The sequence below is a fragment of the Anticarsia gemmatalis genome, chromosome 26 (genome assembly GCF_050436995.1).
Source record: "Anticarsia gemmatalis isolate Benzon Research Colony breed Stoneville strain chromosome 26, ilAntGemm2 primary, whole genome shotgun sequence".
NCBI lineage: Eukaryota > Metazoa > Arthropoda > Insecta > Lepidoptera > Erebidae > Anticarsia > Anticarsia gemmatalis.
In genome coordinates, this window is record NC_134770.1 from 858,321 (window position 1) to 875,639 (window position 17,319).

Below are 17,319 nucleotides of genomic sequence, written 5' to 3' on the forward strand. Positions count from 1 at the left end.
TAGTGGCTTCATAACAACTTCGTAATGACTGTCGTCTCTACTCTACTCTAGTCTCATTAAAACTAACAAATTGAGGATCACGTAATTTTAGAAAACCACTAACTTTCTTGTCATGAAAATTCAGCAATCAACTTTTTGCCTCGCTCATAACGTGATACATACTTATAGGTAAAAATTATTTCAGCTAGTGGCCTGCATATAAGCATAAAAGAATGATGACTTTGTTCTTTTATAATGATGAACAGTTAGTATTATAGGAAAGTATCCTATAATACTAACTGTTCATCAAACAAATTCACTCAATCTTTTCAAATATAATTAATTTATTTATATTTTAAATACAGACTCCCGCAAAGTACAAGCACCACTCCCAAACCGCCGGTCCGGACGAAAAAGGAATCAAAAGAAAAAGAAAAATCTGTGACTCCAGAATCCCGTGAACCTTCTCAACCAGTGGTTCCCGAAGACCCTGAACAGAAACCCAAAGACCCCAACTTCTGCCAGCGACTGATCAACAAATGTAAAGCGAAATGCTGTACTTGTTGTACGAAGGGCGAGTCGGACGATGAAGAGAAAGGGACGCAAGATATAGAAGCTCCTAAAGAGGAAAAGAGAGGGGTGATGAGTAAATTGAACTGCTGTAAGAAGAAAACTGATGAAGAAATGGGGGAGGAAGAGATTAAGGAGATTGAACGGGCTGCTGGTAAAGTGAGTACATAATTTTATTGAGATTTTCGGTCAAATCGGTTTCATTTAAATTGTCCAATCAGCCAGCCAATTAGTCGATGAGACGATAGACCGATACGACTGTCAAGTTTTTAGTTCATTAATTGAATTGAGTAAAAATGCTTATTGCAAATTCTATTTTTTTTCTTTATTTAAAAGGTCTGAGTCATGATTAATTAAATATTTAATTCCGAAATTTGGAAACATTGCAAATTCATGCAGTAGAAAATATGATCTAATAGTGTAAGTGTACATTAACTATACATAACACTTAATAAGTACACTTTTATTACCTTATAATTAAGTAATAATTATAAAACCAGACATCATTTAAATATTAGTTAATTTCTTACGTCACAACAACTACATTAATTATGAAAAATATTGACCCTGAAATATTTCATAGGCCTCAATAGAATATGAGTCGGAAACCAAACAGCCGCGCAAGTTGCGCGACGTTCTGTGCGGATGTTGCGGACGTCGGCGACGCGTTGCCGACACGGGATCTATGCCGCGTAATGTCGCTGAGTCGATGTCGCCGGCGCCTGAGGAGACGGGATGCTGTGGGAGGAAGAAGAGAGTCGAGAGAAGGGATAGTATATTGAGTGATCGACCGCCTACTAGGTAAGAGAATTTGATTAGGTTTTATCAATTTCTTTGTAACTAATGCAGTCTTGTTTACACATAAATTTTATTTATTTCCGATATTAATTCATTCAAAGAAACAATACAACCTTACAGTTGAACACCGAATCGCTTATATGTTTATACCAAAGTATACAATATCAAATATACTATGTCATAAAATACAGAATAAATAGTCATAAGTACATTATTATAACAGAATTTGAATAAGATTGTCGATCAATTTATTTTACATCATTAAATATTATTAATGTAGACACCCAATCTTGTCTACAAGTTACTGACATGATTCTTTTGAAATATAGAGCCGTTTCAATCATTCTCAGGGTGACCCAAGGCTGCACACCATTGAAATATTATTATCCGGGTTTTATGTGTATAAGAAATATGAATCATTTGTACTAACGGAAAACACCGTAATAAAACCTTGAATACCTGCTAATTAGTTCTTAAACAAAGCCCCCAACATGGCTTACGAGATGGTCTTTAGGGCTTAACCCCTTTACTCCCTCCCTAGAAGGAAACTCTTGCCCAACTGTTAGACAGTAATTATACATGAAAACATATCAATGGCTGTTTATTTCTGTATCTAGTTGCTGCAACAACCGCCTGTGCACGTGGTTACGTGGCATGTGTCGCCGCAGCTCCGAGCACTCGTCCAGTCGCCGCACCAGCATGTTCTCCAAGAACAAGAGCATGTCGCCCACACTGCCGCCTGAGGTTTGTACCTAACAAAGCCAATATTTTGGAATTTTGGGATTATATCTTCGAATTAGAACAAATATTCAGTAGTTGGATAAGTAACGTTGCATAGATTTTAATTTCAAGCACCTGAAATGAAGAATTGAAGCTGGGATCGCGATGTTTATAGTGTTGTCTGCTTCTAACTTAACAACTATGTCAAACCTTTTAAACTTTTAAATATATTTTCTAACATTAGGGAAACGTGATTAAATATTTTTCTATGATTGCTTGATGTTTCGGCGTAGGAAACACGGTAGGTGCATATTGACGAAAATTAGCTGTAATATGAGTCTAGGCTTCGTTAGACACAACTACAGATGCAGATAAAGTTGCAAATACACACCAAAGTTTTAAATTTAAAGTAAAACAAATGTGCGAAAAAAAAATATTTAATCGACTAATAACAACTTCCTTTTCAACTGAAATTCCTTGAAACTCCTCAGATTACACGAAATTCAGTCAGCAATTCCTTTGATTACGTACTTGATACAATATTTCACAGTCGCTGCGTCTAATCGCAACACTGTCACGCAACGTTGACGCGTGATACCTCACTACTTATGAGCCAAGGACTTACATTGTTCCATAAATAATTACAAACACATATGCAAATTTAACAATTATTCTTCATTATAATTAGAATAAACAACACGATTTTAATAATATACTCAGTCCCAGTTTGGGCGCCAGTAACGATATTGGCGCCCTACAAGGGACTGCCTACTGTAAATACGAAAGTCGCTTAAATTCCTTTTCTTACGCTTTTACGGCTAAACCACTGAACAAATTTTAATGATATTTAAAATGGAGATGTTTTAAGATATATACTCAAGTTTGGAATTTATTATTTTTTTAAAATTAGCCCTTAAGTGGCTAAAATAGGGAATGAAATTTTGAACGCGTGAGTGACTTATTGTTTTAGTTTGAACAAGACATTCGTTATAATGTAGTCATTTATCGCGTGTTATTATAAATAATATTTAATTTCTTCGCGTGAGTCCTTTCTTAGTATGATTGTAATCGTTTATTTTAATAATATACTTGGTATAATTAAATGTATGACTGTTTTTGAAATGGGTTAGTGAACAAGGTCGGGTAACAATGGGACGAGCAATCGATGCCGATTGAAATGAATGCATTAGCAAATTTGTTATCGCAGTATCTATTTGACTTTTACTTGAAACACATTCATATTTCGTTTTCGTGTTTAAAATTTTGCACTAAATTTTAAACTAGATTGTTCACTATTCACCCTTTTTAATAAATATCTATTATTATACTATTATACTATTATACTATTATTATACACATACGAATAATTTTAGTGTACAAAATTCTCTGAAAAATAATGAAAGTTGTATCGAAATCCGTTACGTAATATCAAATAAGGAAGTGCTATAAAAGATTCGATTTTGTTTTACTTTAGGGCCTCAAATAAATAAATTATGGACTATCGAATCATAAGTTCAGTGTCTAAAAACAAAATATCTGTAATGTGACAGTGTAATGATTAGACTTTCGACCAAAAAGACTAGTCTAAGACAAATGCCTAACATATACCTGATTCCTTCGCTCCAAAACTACCTATACAGTCTCCCACGTAACATTTATTCTAAAAATCCGAACTACCCTCAAATAACCATGGTTGACAACAAACCGGTAACTCCGATCCCACCTATTAATATACAAGCGCCGTCCCCTAAGCGATCCCCTAGACCGTCCCCTAGGCCATCCCCAAGGGTTAGGAAACCGTCTAAAGTCGTGATTACTACGGATTTTATGAAGCGAGATACGGATATTGAGGAAGAGGTTGAGGTAATATTAAAGAGATTTTCAAATCCTCCTTCAAAAGTAAAATAATATTTTTTATAAGTGTTCATATCGCGATCATGCATATTAGTTTTCAAATTCAAGGTGTCTTAATCTTATCCAATTCAGGAATATTTAAAATTAATTTCGTAGTTAGTTATTTTTTGTATTTTTGTGTTTTAGGTGTTTTTGGTAGTGATAGTGTACCTGTTTCGTTAAAACTCTACAAACTTGATGCCTAATTTTTCATTTAGTAAAAGTATAATCATTGTACACTTCTTCTTTAGCTTGGTCCTATTAGTAAAACACCTGAGGAGTAAGATAAGGATTTACAGTGTCTATTTTTCTAACTTTTTCTTCTACTGAACAGATATGATGAAGAAGCAACCCCAAGCTACTATCCATAATACTCTTTCATGTCTTTATTAATAGAAATTTGTATGTTTGTTATTGCAGGACACTCGCAAGAAGCTAGACACATCGTTGGTGGAGCACACGAGCGTGATGCGCGGCGCTATACCCATCCTGCCCATCATACTTGCATACTTCTGTCTGCTTTGTAACATCTGTATACCGGGGCTCGGTGAGTTTTGTACTAAGGATTAAAGCGTCACGTATTTCTGAATCATTGATAACTTTACAAACAGTTTTGAACTGGTTTTCTCTGTAATGTTTTACTATATTCTAATAATAATGGATCTCCTTTTCATGTTTTCTTGTAAAATAGGTTAGATGTTCATATTATTGTTATTTTATTAATATCTGCTTGATTACACTATGTTTACCTACGTTGTAAGACGCTTAACAGCTAGTTGTTTACTAAACTATACTACTTGTTTCAGGTTCGATATTCAGTGGAATGTTCTGCTTGTGTTTCGGTATACCAAGATTCGGAGTGCACGACGGAGCCAAACATAGGATAGGTAAGTTCAAAATAGTACTATACGTACTTCACACATTATAAACAAATAAGTGATCCGTAAAAAAGCTGACAACATACGCTATAGTCGATATATATAAAAAAAATAGCCCAAGTTAAGTTCTAATGAAAGATAAAGAATAGCCAAAGATAATTAACACACTACTCTAACTACTAATTTCTAAATATTTCCTTGAAATTTTTAATTACCACGGTAAATTCTTGTCAGCTTACAAATTCACAGCTTTGGGAAGAATATTGGGATATCTGTGAAAATATAAACCCCAAAGTTTCGACTACATTGATAAATATTTTGAAGAATCGCCGTAAAATTAAGCTTGTGGTTTATTCACTCTTGTATCGTTGCAGGCTCGTTTGTAATAAACTTGTTAGTGGGAGCTGGTCAGTTGTTCACTGTGCTGTTCTGTCTGGTCGGCTGGGGCTGGTCCATCTGGTGGGGAGTCATCATGGTCAAGACTTCACGTAAGAATGTCACTTTTAAATCTCCATGTCAAATTGCTCGTTACTACTATGTTACACTGATAGTCGTCTTGGCAGGATGGTGAAACTCGTATGGAAAGCTTAAAAATTTGACAGCAAATGTATGAAAAAGCAAACATATTCGTTATTCAAAGATAAACTTGCCGCCAGGTTTTTAGGTTAATCAAAAACACCTATAAAACCATATTTTACTAAACTATAAGAAGCATGCCCCATGTTGGGCGCCAATATTTCGTAATAACAATTTCCATTACTAAATATGCGTTCAACCGTTTGAGTGGTCAAATTTAGACACAAATAAGACATACTCATTCCAGAAGTCTCCAGCAGTAATATCAATTGTTTATTTGTTTTAATTTCAAGGTAAATACCGCAAGCTAAAACGTGAAGCTGAAGCAGCAGAAGCGGAGGCGGCTCCTCCCGTCACTACCAACAATCATACCCGCGCGTAACATCCACCATTTTGAATAACTACGAATGTTACTATAACTATTATTATAACTCGTTATTTAACTATTGCGTGGGCCAATTTACCAATATATAAGTGTCTGTCGGATAACCTAACAATTAGGTACAGAGACAGTATGAAAATGAAAGACAGTCTTAAATTCCATCTGATATTTATCCAGTATTGGTGATCTTGCGTCTTTTATGCAATTCTGTGTCTTATAATGGCTGAATGTAGAAACTTTAAGCAACTCTTAAGTACAATGTTGTATTTGCCACTATGATGTGAATCGTAGACACAGATATACTTTAGAAATTCACCTAAAATTTGTTCATGTTTGCGCATTCGGATGTAAATGTGTGGAAATATTAACGGTAGATAATGTTACATACGTTTAAAATACTTACTCTAAAGGTTTGTGAAAAGCGAGTTGTATGTGAATTTAAACCATGACAATGTTTGAAATGAATCAGGTGTTGAATTAAATAAATTGGGACTATTTAAAAGCTGTAAAACAGCAGGAATTGTAAATATTATGTCGACATTGTAAATTAAGAACATTTCTCTCGAAATAAGTTCTAAATAATTAATTAATTCGGCAACATTGTGAAAATATTCGTACTGCCTTCAATTCGTTCTAAAATTGTAAATAACTAGCCTAGTTAAAATTTCGAAAAGTTAATAGAATTTATTTCCAAATAAAATAAGTAGAATAAAATAAATCTTTAAAAAAAAATAATACGTAAAAATGATTTTTTCAAATTATCTGCTGGTCAGAAGTGTAACCGTAAAATAACGGTTTTTCCGTCGAAACTTAACTTCCGAACGAAGTTTTCCGACCGGTAACGGTCTTTTTAACTTTTACTCATAGATATAACTAATGTATAATATGATATGGGCCCCAAGTGCTTCTATAAATAGTATTATTAATATTATACACTTTAATTAAATAGTTATGTGGTATATGAGAAATCCAAACACGAAATCATTATTTAAACTTATGATTTTATAACGACTTCTCCATTTCGCAGTGATTTAAGTATTCACCACGTTATTACCAGTACTTCGCGAGGTCGTGGGTTAGATAACCACAGAGAACAAATATTTGTGCGATCCACGAATAGTTCTTCGCGCCTGGTTGTTTGTTTGTATGTTTGTAAAATTCTCCGCGACACATAAGCAATAAAATTCTTAGTGCGGGAGTTTTTCATAAAATTTAAAGAAAATTGATTGTTTTAAACTATACTATGCTACCATTAAACTCGCAATTCAATAAAGCTATGTTAAAAAAACTGTCTAAAATGAAAATTGACTACCGCATCAAATACAATTTTGATCATCTGGGTTGCTATAAAAATTAATGTTTTAGATGTATTTCTTATATACCACATAATGTATGTAAAATTCTAAACTAAGAAACTTTTGTATATGACCAAACGAATATTTCTAACGTAGCGATCACTAAAATAACCGCTATAACGTTATAACGTTTTTTGACATTTTTCCAAATAACGCGCTATTTTTCATGTTATTTTGATATTAACGTTATTATTTGAGGTAAAGAAAAGAGGTTTATTTGGCTTTTATAAATGGCAAAAGCCGAAGTAGGAATGGTATAGAGTTGGTAGTTTGAATAATGTGCAGTGTAGAAATAATTGATGAAAAACTTGTATTAATAATTAATAAGTTGTCATAAAAAACATTCGAAATTTATTTATTTGCTGAAAATGATAATGAAATATTTACATTACTATCCTTTGTTTACGAAACTACTATTCTTTATTTTACAATATATCGCACTCCCGGTGCAACACTGTCACTTTTGTAAAAAAAAAACAAATCTATAGATATGTTATAAAGTCATTGTTGTGTGAAGTGTCAACGTTTTAAATGCTTCTCCTGAAAAACTACATTTTTGCATAAGTGACAGTATTGAACCGGGGATGCGATATTATAAATATTTATTTTTATTTACTGATGATTAGGTTGATCAATATGATGATAATTGTGTTGGTGATGGTTATGTTGATCAATATGAAGATGATGTTTTTGATCATGATAATGGTGATGATCATCGTTATGATGGTGGTGATAATAATAAGGATGATGATCCTTATCATTATGACGATGATGATCGTTCTTATGATGATGTTGACGATGATTACAAAATATTTGCTATCAGTAATTTCTACACTGCACATTAAAATAATGAATTTGATTATAATTAAGATGAAATATGTCTATTTTGTGTAAGAGAATATTTATAAAGTTCTTCCGGTACAATTATGTTATTAACTAATTATTAATTGTTATGTTTATTATTATTAGTTATAGTTGCTTGTACAACAAATAATCAATAAAACGATTTTAATTTCAGCATTCGTTTTATTACAAATAATGTCGTGTTAGGTGCACAAACTTCAACTGAAATAATAGTCGTCTATAATTCCAATTAAAAAAACACCCTAAAATACACTTGTTATTATATTTTTTTAATGACAACCCCAAGAATTGTTGAAATAAAGAGGATTGACGAAAGAATTACCCCTGTTTCAATAGATAAACAAGCAATTGAATAGATAAACTACCGTTTAGTACCGTAATTGCCTTTTATATATGAGTTTAAACGCAAATGAAAAGATAAACTACCTCTAAATGTACTTCAGAAACCGGGGGTTATTGAATTAGGTACAAACCTACATGGATATTCGTTCTGCGTCAGAATTGAACCCAGACACATACACAATACTACCCGCTTCCACCACCGTACTTCAAACATAACATTTCTTTTCTATGCAGTTTTAGTAAAAAAAATCTTTGTTGCAGTGTTGCTAACCTAAAAATAGTGCAAAAGGGAAAATAAAATCACAATATCGTTTTCCAATATCACTTTATTGTTTATTACGGGTCCGTATGAATAAATAGCGTTATAATACAACGATATAGACGATGATGGCGCTGCTTACCTTATTTGCACTGACTACCGTGTCAACTAATACTATTTTATACATTCACATACTATTATATTACATTCATATTACTTATAGAGGTTTTTCTATTGACTTATATGACTTATTTCTAAAATAACAAGGGGATATCCGCGACCGTAATCCTTTATTGCTGAATTTTTGGTATCGTATCGTGCTGAAACGTCGAAAAAAAATTTAGCGACCGTAAGAATATTTTCCCCGTGTAATAATAAAAATAATATATGTATATATTCTAGTAAATAATAAATTGTTGGACCAATGTGATGAATTGAATTTCTTTTATCAAATCTTATAAAGTAAATTTTTTCAACATGATTTTTCAACGAGGCAACATTTTTGGCATTGAGCTTTCGCATTGAATACACAGTTCTAAATTAACTTTTGCGTCATAACTCGTAATTTTTGGGTTAAATTATATAATAAAATACGGTATTAAACGCTTTATATACCATAAATAATTTTAAAATAATTACCATCCGACGAAAGTATTTTAACTAGTAAAATGTATAGGTACTGCAATGACTTGACTGAACGCAATACTGAAATATTATAAATATGAATGTAATATAAGTGTAGGTAATGTTTTACAAGTTATATAGAAACACACAATTATCTACCACTGTTTAATCGTTACCTTTACTTACAGATCGGACTGATAAAGTGCATTGTTATAATAAAACTTATTCTTTTTAACATGCTATTATTTCAAGAATAAAAATAACTGGTAAAACTTTGAATCAGGTATTTATAATTAATTATGATTTTGATATTGACGATGGCAATACTGTGTTAACTTTGGAAAGAGACCAGTAAAATAGAAACAATGTTAACCTTCTTTTAAGTTAAATAAAACTAGCTCCCGCACTAAGAATTACAAACTTCCCTTGTTTCTTTTTCTTTTTATAAAAGATAACTCCCACACTAAGAATTTGCCTTTGTGTCGCGGGGACTTTTACAAACATACAAACAACGGACACAGAGTACAACCAGACTCGAAACAACTATCTGTGAATCTCACAAATATTTGTTCGGTGTGGGAATCGAACCCACGAGCTTCAGACGCACTGGTAGTGGCGTAGCGACCATCTAAGCCATTGCACTACGGAGTCTGTGAGAATTTTTATTTCTTGTTTCTGTCCACATATACATCATAAAAAAAATATTATAAAGCCAGTGGCACACTATCAGTCCGGTCATATAAATAAAGGTGTGTCGACACTAGAGATCCTGAATGTATACAATAATTAATTTCTACGTGTTCGTGTGAATACCTGGCACAAAAGCCTTAGCTCGCGATTATTATATTACTTATACATAACACGATTGATTGAGTGTTTTACTATTATTTATTATTCAATTATAAGGGCTATTAAAATCGTTGTACAGAATATTTTCTATTACAATTTTGGAAAATAAAAATGGATTAAAGGAGCAGATAAAGAATTCTGATTATTTACGGCATAATCCAAAATTCACTAGTTTAAAATTATATAAAAAGATGATCCATTTTTATTGTGGACTGTAAGTACTTTAGCAATCAAAGAACTACAGAAGACAGCAATAAAATTAATCTCATAAGATTATCATTAAGATTTTAATTTCCCTCCAGTAAATCGCAATAACCATTAGTTTGCCTATAAATAAAACCGTGCAGTGTCATTAACTATTTTAATTTGTATTTTAAAATAATTTTGTATATCTGCCACCTACGGTTTAACGGTAAAACCGATTCAAATTTCTGTAAAAAAAATGGCTAGCCGGCAAATGTCTTTGTTCTGAACACAAATAATAGTAAAACACCCAATATAAAATATTTACAATACAATAAGACAATCGTATGTCGTTTAGTTAAAATTGCACAAGTCGTGAAATGATTCACATGATTCAATTTAGCACCGGCCGATTAGGCTGCGCGCACGTGAGCGACTAATCGCAACCACTTGATTTGCTTGACATTTCGGCACGTAGCACGCGCAGAAATTTTATACGCGAGCAATTTGGTCTCTATGTAGTTGTTGAAGTTAAGTTAAAAAAGTTACAAAGTGATTTCGAAATTACGTATTTATTTGTTTTACGTAAACTGTTACAGGTATTATAATCTATAATAATTTACTGTATTATTATAACACAAAAAAACGAATTCTTAAAAGTCGCTTTATTTTCCGTTTCTCTTTTAAAATATTTGTAGTTATTGCGTTTTTTAGTACGTCTCAAGACGTGCTACGTGTTTTTGTGATTGCGATTTGTCGCTCACTGCAAATACAGCCTTACAAATTTAGTCCACGTCCAGATTTAAGCAAACAATACAAAAACAGAGGGCAAGAATCCATTTAACTGTATATTTTAAATAAATATCATCTAAACTAAAACTCACTAGTTATTTACATTAAATAAAAAAAATTGATCGCTTTCAAAAAATGTCTACTTATAAAAATAAAAAAAAAACTTTGACCACAGTGTAATATTCCATAGTCTATGGCATATTGTACTTATATATCACCATTTATCTAAATAAGGGACAAAATAAAACAAAAAAATAAAATTCTTTGGTAAACCTATACCAAAATTAAATTAAGCCGTATGTTTAATGTTTAATCCTAAGGGCTGGTTCTAAACTTGCGATTTGTCGTAAGCCTCGACACGCGCTGCGATTTTATTTTCCACTATTTTTTTATACAAAAAATTAAAATTATATAATAAATAAGTATTTTGTCATCATATTTGTTATTCTCAAAAAGTAACCCAAAAATGTTATTACTCTCGTTAAAATTAATAAAGGATTTTACACACCGAAATCGCTGACTCGCCGACATTATGTCGTTTGAAGACAGCCTTTTGAAAAAAGTCGCTGACATCAACTTATCGACATATGATAGCAGGTCGGCGGAATTTTAGTGTAAACCAAGATTTATCAAATTGTCAAGTAACTTTACCACCCCGGTAATCGAACCTTCCATTACTATTATAATTAATATTTTCTATACAATCAACATGGGTAACTGTGAATCATTTGGGTAACATTGAACGTGGGAATGTGAACTAGTTTCGATTATTTTTTCATATAAAACCAACACAATTGATAAAGATTCATTTTAGTTTTGCAAACTTTTATCAATTGTGTTAGGTTTCATATGAAAAAATAATCGAAACTAGTTCAAATTCCCACGTTCAATGTTACCCAAATGATTCAAAGTTACCCAAGTTGACTGTATATTATAGTCATTAGTATTTTCTCCGACAATATCCCTTTTAAGGCTGCCTGTCCACCGAAGCGGAGCAAGGCTGCGGTGCGGAGAAACGGATGAATACTAACCAATAAGAGTGCACAAAATCTCCTCTCCTCGTGAGTGGTTCTCTCCGATTGGTTAATATTTCTCCGTTTCTCCGCACCGCAGCCTTGCTCCGCTTCGGTGGACAGGCAGCCTTAAGCTTGAATTCGCAGCACATGTAATACCGATATAACACAGTTTAGAACCATACGACTATATGAGAAATGCCTAGTATACTCGTCAATATAAAAAATATATAGGAAACAATATTATTGAGTATTATCCGTCCGACTACTGTGAGGCCTAAACTTATCCGAAGGGGCTTAGCATTTATTAATCTAAGGAAACACTAAGAAAATACCATTAATCAAAAGTTTCTGAGGAACATTTAGCATTTAGCGGTAGTTTATCTATTCAATAGCGTATAAGATCATATAAACATGACAGTTTGAATACTACTAAACGCTATTGTTGGTTTGTTTGTCGTATGGTTAGTGGTCAACGTAGTGTCAAAGTTGTTCAAGCCACCCGAAAGGCCTTTGACATGGCTTAACGACTGTTATCTTAGTAGACAACAGCCGGGACCGATATTTTACGTGCCCTCCGAAGCACGGAGACGCCCAGCTCAAATACCACTACGCGGTCACCCATCTATGGAATGACCGCGCCAAGGGTTGCTTAACTCACAAATCGTTTACCGACCTGTGAGCGCTATGGGCTCCTCGCACGCTATTGAATAGATAAACTACTACTAAATGTACCTCAGAAACCGGGAGATAGAGGTATTTAAATCTTTTATTCCTTGTTCATTTTTAAAATAAATGCAAAGCCCCTTAACTCCGTGCATATTTACAATAAGTAATCGCATTAAATACCATTACGACTTGATATGAGAACATACATAATAATATAGATATGGTAATAAACCTTAAAGCGATAATTAAATTAATGCAAGTATTCCTAAGGCCTAACCCCTCCCCTCGTTTGGGAGGAGACCCTTGCCCTGCAGTGGGACAGTAATGGGTTAACCTCTTTAGAATAAAGTAAGTAATTATGTTAAACTGACTGCACGATGTAAAAAGAAAGTAATGAGTATATTATTTATTTGTAATTAAATTTTTAGTAGCAATTCTGTCAATCCTTTCAGAAACTCAAAGATTTGTGTTAAAAGTAGGCTCAAATGAATGAAAATTGAAGTCTGAACTATCGAATCGCAAATGCAATACCTTAACCATTGCACTACTGAAAGTTTTGTAACACATGTTGCAAAAAGGTATTTTCACAATCATCAAAACAAGTTAAAACTGACCTTGAAAGTTGACCTTTTGACCTCTGACCTTCCAACTTTGACCTTAGGAATACTAGCAATAATTTATAATTAGTAAATACGCACGGAGTTTTAACCAAACAGCGAACCATTATAACATATTATGCCAAAAAGCTTTTACACAATAATTTAATTTTAATATTAAAAATGGAAATGTAAAATGTATAATTTTGATGTATTTTTTTTTATCATTCCTTTCTCCATATTAAGTCACGTTACCTCTAATGGACTCTTTCAAGACAATCTATATTTTAACCGGAGTTTCATCAGTTTGGATAGTGTGATGCGAAACATCGCATTATTCGATTTGAAAAATAAAAATTTACTTTTAAAATTAAATTAAAATATCTTACACAGATAGACAGAACTAAAATTTTAATATAGTCATGTATTTTTAGGGCCTTGTATCATAATATTAGACCCTAACTGACTTATTAATAAACGTAATATAAGCACGAATTAGTTATATTTAAATAGTTAGTTTAATACTTCATTGAAAGAATCAAAACAAACTAATCCTTGCTTACAACCTATTTATTATTAAGACAGTTAATATCATATTCATGTAAATAATATTATATACTTTTGCGATATTTTTTGTACAGTTAGAAACTCAAAACTTTAGGCGAAAAGATCTTAAGTGACACTTATGGCCGATTTACAACTTTCGGATAAATATTGGATAGCTTAGCGATTGAATAATGATAGTTGTTTTCATATTTGCTGTCAATTTATCCATCAAATATACTATCTGATACTTATTCGTAAGCTGTAACTGGCGGTTAAAATTTAAGATACTTAAGTGTCGTATTCGGATGGTGGCGTATCGGATTGATGTTCAGTGCTTTGAGGTTTTTTAAGCATTTAACATAGTTTAAAAACTTAAGTTAAGGTCGCTTTAGTCCTTGTACAGAAGGGGCGAATTCGCCGTAAATCGATTCACGCATTACCAGCATACCAGGCGCTCAAACATCGCGTCTACAAGCTTCGCGCGAGTTTAAAATACGCGCGAAGCTCATGCTCCTTGTAGACAGAACTTTCGCGAGAAATACGCTCGAATGAATCGCGGCGAATTCGCCTCTTCTGGAATCTGCCTTACGCTCTGATTAGTTATACAGTCTTTCTGAATCCTAACTGTCTTCAATTACAATTCAAACTAAGGAATCTTTTAATTAGGGGTCATTCAAAATATTTTTTGTTTTGTCTATCTGTGTAAGTGTAGATACAGTATGATGTACGTGTGAGATCACCCTGTACAGAGTGTATACAGGGTGTGTTACTGCAGTATACAGTTGTTTTTGCGCTGAATCTCCACTTGTGATAAGTTGCGTTCTATTTCGTCGTCGTCTGCTATCCTGTAATATGAAAATAATATTAATAATATAATTATAACTAATTAATTCTATAAAAATAATACAATTTAGAGGTTTAAAGGTTATTAAACTATTGTTTACACATTGGCCAATATAAGTTGGTCGAAACATCGGGTACGATTTTTTCTTTACAACAATGGTAAAAAAATATTTATACGTATTTTTTCAATTGCATAGCTATCTCTTTTATGACCTATATGAGAGAATGAAACAACATTACAAGCAAGTTTGTACAACAAAATTGCCGCGTAAAAACGTGACCAATAAAACAAAACATTGTGATAAACTTCGGATCGGACAAACCAAATGTGTAAAACAATAAAAATACTCACGCTCTTTCCTGTTCATCCATCTCTTGTACTAGTCTGTCTCTCTCGTTAACAGCCGATAATAGCTCCTGTGAAATAATCATATGCGTTAAAAACATTTTAAATCTATTTTATACCGCATTCTTGTCTCACTGCTTGGTGAACAAGGGAGGACTTAGGCCTAAGACCATGTCCAGAAGGGGCGAATACGCCGTGAATCGATTTGTGCGAATTAGTTCCCCCGTTACCAAGATACGAGGCGGCCAAACACCGCGTACACAAACTTCGCGCGAGTTCAAAATACGCCTACGCTCCTTGTGGAAGTAACGTCTGCGCGAAATACGCGCGAATAAATCGAAGCGAATTCGGCTCTTCTGGACCAGGTCTTAAGTCGACCACGCAGGCCAAGTGCATATTGGGGACTTTACAAGCTTTAAAGACATCGTTATACAACTTGTAGGTGCAGCGCAGACGACAGACTATCTGCGATGCACTTTTTAGTCTGTGGAAATAGAACCTATGCAATTATATGCAGTACAGCCAGAATAAAAAGTACGTCACTGATAGTCTGTCGTCTGCGCTGCACCTTAGAATGCCGGGTTTCAAGGCCATGTTTTACCTTTGCCGTTAGAACCAGCGATTATTATTTGTGTATCTAACTATTGTGATGTCCACATACCTGCAGCAGCAGTCTCTCCCTCCTCTTCTGTCCGGGCGTCTTGCGCCACTCGTCCACGCCCAGCGACAGGCGCAGCTCGCGCGCCAGCAGCTCGCAGCGACGACTCAGGTCCTCCTCCTGCTCACTGACACACAAACATACCTGCAGCAGCAGTCTCTCCCTCCTCTTCTGTCCGGGCGTCTTGCGCCACTCGTCCACGCCCAGCGACAGGCGCAGCTCGCGCGCCAGCAGCTCGCAGCGACGACTCAGGTCCTCCTCCTGCTCACTGACACACAAACATACCTGCAGCAGCAGTCTCTCCCTCCTCTTCTGTCCGGGCGTCTTGCGCCACTCGTCCACGCCCAGCGACAGGCGCAGCTCGCGCGCCAGCAGCTCGCAGCGACGACTCAGGTCCTCCTCCTGCTCACTGACACACAAACATACCTGCAGCAGCAGTCTCTCCCTCCTCTTCTGTCCGGGCGTCTTGCGCCACTCGTCCACGCCCAGCGACAGGCGCAGCTCGCGCGCCAGCAGCTCGCAGCGACGACTCAGGTCCTCCTCCTGCTCACTGACACACAAACATACCTGCAGCAGCAGTCTCTCCCTCCTCTTCTGTCCGGGCGTCTTGCGCCACTCGTCCACGCCCAGCGACAGGCGCAGCTCGCGCGCCAGCAGCTCGCAGCGACGACTCAGGTCCTCCTCCTGCTCACTGACACACAAACATACCTGCAGCAGCAGTCTCTCCCTCCTCTTCTGTCCGGGCGTCTTGCGCCACTCGTCCACGCCCAGCGACAGGCGCAGCTCGCGCGCCAGCAGCTCGCAGCGACGACTCAGGTCCTCCTCCTGCTCACTGACACACAAACATACCTGCAGCAGCAGTCTCTCCCTCCTCTTCTGTCCGGGCGTCTTGCGCCACTCGTCCACGCCCAGCGACAGGCGCAGCTCGCGCGCCAGCAGCTCGCAGCGACGACTCAGGTCCTCCTCCTGCTCACTGACACACAAACATACCTGCAGCAGCAGTCTCTCCCTCCTCTTCTGTCCGGGCGTCTTGCGCCACTCGTCCACGCCCAGCGACAGGCGCAGCTCGCGCGCCAGCAGCTCGCAGCGACGACTCAGGTCCTCCTCCTGCTCACTGACACACAAACATACCTGCAGCAGCAGTCTCTCCCTCCTCTTCTGTCCGGGCGTCTTGCGCCACTCGTCCACGCCCAGCGACAGGCGCAGCTCGCGCGCCAGCAGCTCGCAGCGACGACTCAGGTCCTCCTCCTGCTCACTGACACACAAACATACCTGCAGCAGCAGTCTCTCCCTCCTCTTCTGTCCGGGCGTCTTGCGCCACTCGTCCACGCCCAGCGACAGGCGCAGCTCGCGCGCCAGCAGCTCGCAGCGACGACTCAGGTCCTCCTCCTGCTCACTGACACACAAACATACCTGCAGCAGCAGTCTCTCCCTCCTCTTCTGTCCGGGCGTCTTGCGCCACTCGTCCACGCCCAGCGACAGGCGCAGCTCGCGCGCCAGCAGCTCGCAGCGACGACTCAGGTCCTCCTCCTGCTCACTGACACACAAACATACCTGCAGCAGCAGTCTCTCCCTCCTCTTCTG

At 36.1% G+C, this 17,319-nt stretch overlaps 2 protein-coding genes across 2 annotated transcripts in view; one reads left to right on the forward strand and one right to left on the reverse strand.

Annotated features, from left to right (window-relative positions):
• Nucleotides 1-8,168, forward strand: part of LOC142984149 (uncharacterized) — a 51,826-nt gene extending 43,658 nt beyond the window's left edge. The window contains exons 4-10 of the mRNA XM_076131562.1: nucleotides 345-708; nucleotides 1,133-1,350; nucleotides 1,965-2,091; nucleotides 4,381-4,507; nucleotides 4,767-4,847; nucleotides 5,213-5,326; nucleotides 5,708-8,168. Of these exons, the coding sequence (XP_075987677.1) occupies nucleotides 345-708; nucleotides 1,133-1,350; nucleotides 1,965-2,091; nucleotides 4,381-4,507; nucleotides 4,767-4,847; nucleotides 5,213-5,326; nucleotides 5,708-5,796 (1,120 nt within the window). The 3' untranslated portion in view covers nucleotides 5,797-8,168. The remainder of the gene's footprint in view (nucleotides 1-344; nucleotides 709-1,132; nucleotides 1,351-1,964; nucleotides 2,092-4,380; nucleotides 4,508-4,766; nucleotides 4,848-5,212; nucleotides 5,327-5,707) is intronic.
• Nucleotides 8,169-8,665: 497 nt separating this feature from the next.
• Nucleotides 8,666-17,319, reverse strand: part of Ehbp1 (Eps15 homology domain containing protein-binding protein 1) — a 40,494-nt gene continuing 31,840 nt past the window's right edge. Inside the window, exons 24-25 of the mRNA XM_076131548.1 lie at nucleotides 15,084-15,148; nucleotides 8,666-14,733 (exon numbers count right to left, since the gene is read on the reverse strand). Of these exons, the coding sequence (XP_075987663.1) occupies nucleotides 14,655-14,733; nucleotides 15,084-15,148 (144 nt within the window). The 3' untranslated portion in view covers nucleotides 8,666-14,654. The remainder of the gene's footprint in view (nucleotides 14,734-15,083; nucleotides 15,149-17,319) is intronic.